We start from the raw sequence: 8,928 nt of genomic DNA on the forward strand, positions 1-8,928 counted from the left end.
GGGTAGTACCAAAGAAAGCTGACGCTTCTGGTAGACAAAAATGGAGACTTGTAGTGGACTTTAGAAAGTTAAACGAAAAGACTATTGACGATAAATACCCAATTCCGAACATCACCGACGTTTTAGACAAGTTAGGTAGATGTCAGTATTTTACCACCCTTGACCTTGCATCTGGTTTTTATCAAGTTGAGATGAATCCTGAAGATATACCGAAAACCGCATTTAACGTGGAACACGGTCATTTTGAATTTCTACGTATGCCGATGGGACTTAAGAATTCCCCTTCCACATTTCAGCGTGTAATGGATAATATCCTTAAAGGTTTACAAAATGAGATATGTCTAGTATACCTCGATGACATTATAGTATTCAGTACATCTTTGCAAGAGCACATAATTAATTTAGAAAAAGTATTTAGTAGATTGAGAGAATCCAATTTCAAAATCCAGATGGACAAATCTGAATTCTTGAAACTTGAAACAGCTTACCTTGGTCATATAATCAGTAATGAAGGTATTAAACCGAATCCTGATAAAGTTAAAGCCATAGAAAATTATCCTTTACCTAAAACAACAAAAGAAATTAAACAATTTTTAGGATTATTAGGTTATTATAGAAAGTTCATACCAGATTTTGCACGTTTGACAAAACCGATGACTAAATGTCTTAAAAAGACTAACAAAATAACTTTAGATTCCGAATATATAAAATGTTTTGAGAAATGCAAAACTTTATTAACTAACGATCCTATTTTACAATATCCCGACTTCAATAAAGAATTCATTCTGACAACAGACGCCTCTATTGTAGCTTTAGGAGCAGTACTTTCACAAGGCACAGTAGGCTCTGATAAACCGATCTGCTATGCCTCTAGAACATTAAGTGACAGTGAATCGAATTACAGTACGATCGAGAAAGAACTTTTGGCAATTGTATGGGCAACTAAGTATTTTAGACCTTATTTGTTTGGTAGGAAGTTCAAAATTATAACAGACCATAAACCACTTCAGTGGATTATGAATTTAAAGGAACCGAACTCGAGACTGACACGATGGCGACTGAAACTGAGTGAATATGACTATACAGTGATTTATAAAAAAGGAAAGTTTAATACTAACGCAGACGCTTTATCCCGTGTACAAATTAATAACGAGGAAATAGAATCACTTCTTAAAGAATGTGGTATAGATGTGTCCATAAGACCTGAACCACCAGGTTCAACTACTGCAACAGCACATACATCCGCTGAAAATCCTATTCTTGAAATACCCATTACAGACGAACCTCTGAATAAATTCCATAAACAGGTTTGCTTAACTATAGTAGGTGATATTAAAAGAAGACCTCATGTAACTAAGCCTTTTGATACCCACACACGTACACATATACAAGTTTCAGAATCTTCATTAGAACAAGACGTCATTAATGCTGTGAAAGAATATGTCAACCCTAAGATAAAAACTGCTATTAAAATAACTCCACCATTAGGTATGTATTCGATAATTCCGATTTTACAAAATAACTTTAAATGTAATTCTATGCATCTAGTTTTAGTAAAAACCGAGCTAGAAGATGTTAAGGAGTACTTACGACAGCAAGAAATAATTAAACACTATCATGAAGGTAAAACTAACCATAGAGGTATTAATGAATGTTATTTAGCCTTGTCACGTCGTTATTATTGGCCTAAAATGAGGGAAGAAATTACTAAATACATAAATGAATGTACAATTTGCGGACAGACTAAATATGACAGAAACCCAATTAGACCACAGTTTAATATAGTACCACCTGCAACAAAACCGTTTGAGATAGTTCATATGGATTTATTCACAGTGCAAGCTGAAAAATACCTTACCTTTGTAGATTCGTTCTCAAAATACGGCCAAGCATATCATTTACGAGATGGTACAGCTATAAGTATTATCCAAGGTCTATTAAATTTCAGCACTCATCATGGACTACCTTTGACTATTGTGACAGATAACGGGACTGAGTTCACTAATCAACTTTTCGCAGAATTTGTTAGACTACATAAAATTAATCATCATAGAATACTAGCTCATTCACCTAACGATAACGGAATTATTGAAAGGTTCCATTCTTCTTTACTAGAACACCTTCGTATTCTTCATCTGAAAAATAAGGATGAACCTACAATAAATCAAATTCCTTATGCAATCTTAGCTTATAACAGTTCAGTACATAGTTTCACCAAATGTAGACCACACGATATCATTAGAGGTCATTTTGATCCTAGAGACCCTTTAGATTTTAATTTAGCCGAACACCTTTTGCAACAGTATATTATAAATCATAGAGACCAAATGAAGACGGTATATGAAATGATTAATGAAGCTACAACTATTGATCGTACGAATTTAATGACTAATAGAAATAAAAATCGTGAGCCAGAAATTGAATATGTACCCGACCAGCAAGTTTTTATTAAGAACCCCTTAGCTAGTAGACAGAAGTTAGCACCACGATACACTCACGACACAGTTCTTGCAGACCTTCCCATACACATTTACACTTCAAAGAAAAAAGGACCTGTCGCTAAATCTCGCTTGAAACGAGTACCAAAGTCATCCAAATTGTTACAGGTACCGACTAATACTGATAATGACAATGACGAAGACAGTAGAGATAAAACTTGAGACTCTTGACAATTAACTTTTACCCTTTAAATTGGTCATTCCTTTATTATATAATATTTAGAATGAATAAATGAAAAGTTGGATTATTTTAAGAAATTCAACTAGATAGGATTTATAAAAGAGAATATTTTATAGGATTTATACGTGCAGCGAGCACGCATTATAGTATGATAGGCATAGATAACTTAGGATATATGATTAGTTAATTAAGAGAAATATATAATCTAGAAATAATAACATTTTAGATATTGATTTTAGAGAATATTATTATCTTATAAAACCAGGTAGTTATATTATAGGTATATATTCTAAAGATAGTTACGACTTATTTTAGCTATCCATTGTTCCTAATATATTCCACTAGACCTTTATACCTATATCCTTTCATAGCAACCGATGGGAGATTTTTCATGTACTTGCAAACCGAATGCCCGAAGATTGGCGAATACCTTCTCTGTGAGGAAAGCACAAATCAGTATCAGCTACGAGAACAAGCAGATTGTATCCAGAGTATTATCATTAATCAATCTTTAGATAAATCATGCAGCCCCACTGAAGTCTCTATTACAAGGCAAGCTATGGAACAACTGGATGATAGACACTATACTATTGTCTTCCCAAAGCCCACAAAAGTCGAACTTTGATGTGAACGGCAGGAATATGTATCCTTATCAAGCAGTTACTTAGCAACCATTCCTTATGAATATTCACTACGAACAGATATATTTAAGATAACCAAGATGAAATGAAATCAAGGGACAGCCGCTGAAGATCACCTGGAAAATAGAATTATGCTACAGAACCCCATACGACTCGCCCACTTTCATTCTTCACTATACCTTACAATGTTGCCCCTCTATGCACTTGTATCTGGTATAGTTATAATTTTCCTTGCTTACACTCTTCGACGATACCTGCGAAGGAACTCTACTACACCAGAGGGAGAACCAAGAAGCAACCCTATACATTCTGTTCCTGATTCTGAAAATCATGAAGTACCAGCAACATTTTCCCTCAAAGTGCTCAAATAGTTGCTGTTCTGGGGATGGAGGAATTACATACGGTACCCTAAAGAAGATCGCTAACGTTGCAACACGTGTATGGCTAACGTGCGGGCTTCAGGGAATCGTTTTGCTGCCTCATCATTTACCGCATTTTTCCATTTTAATTTAATAAAATATATTTGCATTATATTCGTGTCTTGCATCGACTACGGATCTATATTTTGTAATTTAATTATAAGTTTAATTAATAAATAGTTACATAATTATTGGTTTTTTTTGAGAGTCCGGGCTGTCGATATCGTAATTCACTTCGTTGCTAAAGAAATACAAATAACACAGTATATATAAATTACAAGGGATGCAACGGGCGGCCTTATCGCTAACAAGCGATCTCTTCCAGGCAACCCTAGTAAGAATAGAAATAAATAAAGAAAAATGATGGGTGCAAGAAGTGCAGAAGTTATATAAAAAACAAAATAAATTTATATTAATCTATTAGTAACTATATATAATATTATAATAACTAACTAAAACTAATCTTACAAATTCAAGAAAATAGAGAATTTACAAAACGAACAGGAGATTCAAGAATTACACAGGTCACGATTGATCAGGATAGGATAAGGTTAGGAAATATTTGTATAGAAGGGTTTTAAAAGACGATAGGGAGGAAGCCAATCGTATAGACTCAGGCAGCTTATTCCACAGCCTAATGGCGGAAATCCAGAATGAATTGCCTAAGAAGGAAGAGCTGTGGGATGGAATTTCCAATAGACATCTATTAGAAGAGCGTAGCGTATAGTTAGAAGGACCTAAGAATTTGAAATTATTTTTGAGATAAGAAGGGGTTTTGGGATTGAAAAGAATTGAATATAGAAGCTGAAGAATATGAGCGTCACGTCTGAGTCGAATAGGTAGCCACCCCAGCTGCCTGCGGAACTTAGACACATGGTCATATTTCCTAAGACCAAATATGAAACGTATGCACAAGTTCTGCAGGCGTTCGAGCTTGTTGAGTAGCTCTTCATTCATATCAGAGGTGCAGGAGTCCGCATAGTCGAGAATAGGAAGCAGAAGAGATTGCGCTAACATAGTTTTAGTGCGGATAGGAAGGAAATTAGAAAGACGTCTCAGAGAATTAGACGCGGCGTATAGTTTACGGCTGATTACCTTTACGTGATGACCCCAGGATAGCGTTTGGTCGAAGAAGACCCCAAGGTTTTTTACATTTTTATTAAGAGCCAAAGCCACACCGTCAAGGTAAACGCCAGGGATCTGAGCCCATTTCACTCTTGAAATAAAGAAAGGGCTTCCTATGACAATTACCTGACTCTTGGAAGGATTAATTTTAAGACCAAAGTCTTTACTCCAGTTAGCTATATTTTTAAGAGCATCATTCATCGTTTGTATCGCGAGAGGAAGCCGATCCAGTGTAGACTGAACGTAAACCTGGAGGTCATCAGCGTAAAGGTGATAATGAACCAAAAGACGTGCTGTCAGTGTGTTAATAAAGATAGAAAATAGAAGAGGCGAAAGTACTCCACCCTGCGGAACACCAGTACTTACATTATTCCACTGCGAGTGTGTTTCATTAATTTTAATACGCTGGCGACGACCGTTGAGATAGCTATCGAACCAAGCAATAGCAGATGGAGAGATTTTTAATGAACGAAGCAGCCCAAGCAGAATTTCAAAGTTCACAGTATTGAAAGCATTGCTAAAGTCAAGCAGAGTGAGAACAGTGAGCTGCCCATCATCCATCCCCTGACGAATGTCGTCAGAGACCTTAACCAATGCAGTAGTCGTGCTATGCCCCGGGCGGAAACCCGATTGAAAAGGATCTAGTATGGAGTTCTTATTCAGAAATCCGCTAAGCTGCGAGTGTATAAGGCGCTCTAGAGCTTTAGATAGGAATGGTAGAATGGAAATGGGCCGGTAGTCAGAAAGGTTAGTAGGATCAGGCCGTTTGGGAATAGGAATGACTAAACTATCTTTCCAAGAAGTAGGAAATTTACCAGCCTTAACTGAATAATTGAAGATATGAGTGATAACTTGAAGGACAGCTGGCAAGATAGGTAATATCATAGCTCGACTAACTTGGTCACATCCGACCGCATCCGAAGAGATGGACCGGATGCAACCCTCCACTTCAGGCTCGGTGAATTCAGTGAAATTAAAGGGAATGAAGTTTGGAGTAGGAAGAGATGCTAGATTATTGAGAGTCTTCTCAAGAGAAGATTTATCATGGGTAGTAGAAGAGGTAAAGTGAGAGTTAAGATTGTCTATATCAATAGCTGAAGAAATATCATTCTGTGCCACTCTGCCAATCCCCAAGTTTTTGAGGAACTTCCAGATTTTCGCGGTGTCACCATTGGATATTGAATCGTGAATATGTTGTCTTTGAGCATCACGACAGCGAGTGTTACAACGATTACGAACTAGTTTATATTTTTCGCGCTCTGCATCAGATTTGGCAGTTCTCATTTTAGCTTTGGCTCTGTTTTTTTTGTGAATCAAACTTTTTATCTCATCAGTAAGCCAGGGAGCAGGTAAATGTTTAAGCTTAACACGTCTCACTGGGGCGTGCTTATCATAGAGGTTTATGATAGAAGAGGTGAACAGCTCAACTTTGTCATCGAGGAAGGCTAAGTCGTATAGACCACTCCAGTCAAATTTGAATGCATCACTAAGCAGGCTCTCATGATCGATTCCACCAAAGCTGCGACCCATAACTACTGTCGGTTTCTGCTTGGGTGGCTTCGCATTAAAGGAGAGATAGAGAAGGTCGTGGTGCGAGAAAGCGACAGCAGGAAGTTGCCCATACTTAGCCACAAGGTGAGGAGAAGAAACAAAAATAAGATCTAAAAGTGACGGAGTAAGACCGGGGATTTTATGCGTAGCATTGAGATGCAAGTTTTGTAAGTTGTAGGAGTGAGTCAAAGAAATAAGCCGTCTGGAGCGAGAATCATTTTTTAGCAGGCATGTGTTAAAGTCACCCATGATTATTGTGTTTTTATATAAGGGAGAAAATTGATCAATTGTGTCTTCAAAGGAAGCAAAGTAGTCAACCGATGATGACGGGGAATAGAAGACTCCCAAGAGAAGCTTACAATTGGAGAGAAGAACTTCTATAAGGAGGTGCTCGGCTGCATTGCTAGGTGGAGGCTGTGGCGATGAGTTAATGATGGAAAAGGGGATGTGAGAACGCAAATAAATTGCCACACCACCTCCTCGCATGCCGATTCGGTCATTTCTAATTAAATTATAACCAGGAAGAGAGTAAGTAACAGAGGAGAGGGAAGGATTGAACCATGTTTCAGAAATAAGAATGGCATGGATGTCTTTAGAAGCCAACGTGAGCAGGTCTGTATGATGAGCTGGTACACTTTGAGCGTTAATGTGTATAACGTTAAAGTGCTTAGACAAGTTTTGAAAAATAGAGGATAAGGAATCAGGTAGTGGAGGCGTGCAAGAGTCTATACTATGGAAGGAGTCACAATCGGACGATTCCAAAGATAAGAAATCAGAGTTATCACTATTGCAATCCATGAATTCACAAAAGTATAATAATTTTCCAAGATATATCCACCAGACAATGAGATATGGCTATATCCAAGAACAAATCACACACACAAATAAACCTATATAACTATAAGAACACAAAAGAGAATAGTTAACTAATAATAATAATATATAAACAAAACAACAAACAAATTACAATTTAGCCCAAAAAAAATCACACTAGTTCGCTAAGTGGCTATCGTATCAGTGCTAAAGCTACAGGTATCTCGTTGGAACACAGTCAAAGTATAAGGATAATATTATGTTTAAATTATTTTACATTAAAAAAGATTGTTATGATCCGAGAACACACAGATTAAGACGTGGTACAATATTATGAGAGAATAATTTAATGATCTGTGGACGGACAATACAAACTATCCCTCGCTGACAATCACAAACTTTGACAGTGTCACATAAAGTTTGCTAGGTATCTGTCACTGAGCTGTAATAACTAAATAACAATAAATAAACAAGACAAGGTGAAGATTGTGAGAAATCAAATAAGTAATTGACAGAGAACTATTTATCACTTTAAACTTATGCCCAGAAACCAAGAAGAAGTTAAAATTAAACGCACACACGAACCATAAGTACACATAATACATATGGAAGTTATTAAACCTTCTTTGAACCCTTCTTGTTACAGGTCTTGTCTCCTCTCAGCCTTGGATCATCGGTGGTGGACGATAAGGGGATGCTGTCTGGGACTGTATCCAGTTCCTTCAGTGAAGAGATGCGTCGAAGTTTCCCATCAGCCCCTATCACTTGTACCCGTCCATCCCTGGTCCAGCATTTCGTGACACCAAACCGCTTTCTCGCCTCCATAAATAAAGAGTGCCTTGATTTAGTTAAAAACTCAGACAAGGTTATGCCCGTGCCTTTAAGACTAGTTTTGGCAGCCCAGATCCTTAATTTATCGTCATGCTCTCGAAGCTTTATTAAGATTGGCCTAGGCTTCTCTCTGGATATAATTCCCAATCGATGACACCTGGTGAGGCTCTGCTCTGTTAAGTTGGGACACTTAAGTAGGACGGATATCATCTTAGCTATGGAGCCTGAACTTTCATCCTTTGTTTCGTTAACCCCATGCAGCAACAGACACTTTCGCCTGCTGCGCATCTCCTGCTCGTCCTGTACTTTAAATAGCATCGCCATTTGAGCCTGGAGATTCTCAAGGCAAAAGAGAACTGAACTTTTAAATACCTCGAACTCCTTAGCAAGAGGAGTTTGTTCCAGCGAAGGGGACCTACTCTGCGTTGCAATAAGGCGCTGCTGGAACTCTTCCATTTTGGCAGACACCATTTCGGATACATCCCTTAGAGACTTCTTAAGATCCTCCATAATAAGGTGACAGTGAAATTATATGAAATTAATTGTTCAAAAGAAGGTAGTTGAAAAGTGATTAACAAACTTTAAGTAAATTACAGTTAATTATAGGATAATATAAAAGAAAGATAGCGAATAATGTGTAGTGGGCCACTAGTTCATCACTGGAACCGTAAGTCAAAAAGTTAAAACTGAAATACTATTTTATTTTGGTACAAATCAAGAGACACACTAATACACGTTTGCACTACCCACTCCATATCTATCCATTATCCACATCCTATCTATTATCTTTAGTGAGCCAACAGGGTCGAAGAAGATCCCAGGACCGTTCACTATATTTTTAACATATTGATTTTCAGGTTCAGCTAGGG

General features: G+C 37.3%; 1 protein-coding gene across 1 annotated transcript; it reads right to left on the reverse strand.

Moving 5' to 3' along the window:
- Positions 1-7,525: 7,525 nt before the first annotated feature.
- On the reverse strand, positions 7,526-8,726 carry LOC123690487. The gene has a single exon (XM_045633900.1). The coding sequence runs from the start codon at positions 8,567-8,569 to the stop codon at positions 7,844-7,846; it is 726 nt and encodes a 241-aa protein (XP_045489856.1). The 5' UTR covers positions 8,570-8,726; the 3' UTR covers positions 7,526-7,843.
- Positions 8,727-8,928: the final 202 nt, after the last annotated feature.

Source organism: Pieris rapae, chromosome W (genome assembly GCF_905147795.1).
Source record: "Pieris rapae chromosome W, ilPieRapa1.1, whole genome shotgun sequence".
In the NCBI taxonomy this organism is placed as follows: domain Eukaryota; kingdom Metazoa; phylum Arthropoda; class Insecta; order Lepidoptera; family Pieridae; genus Pieris; species Pieris rapae.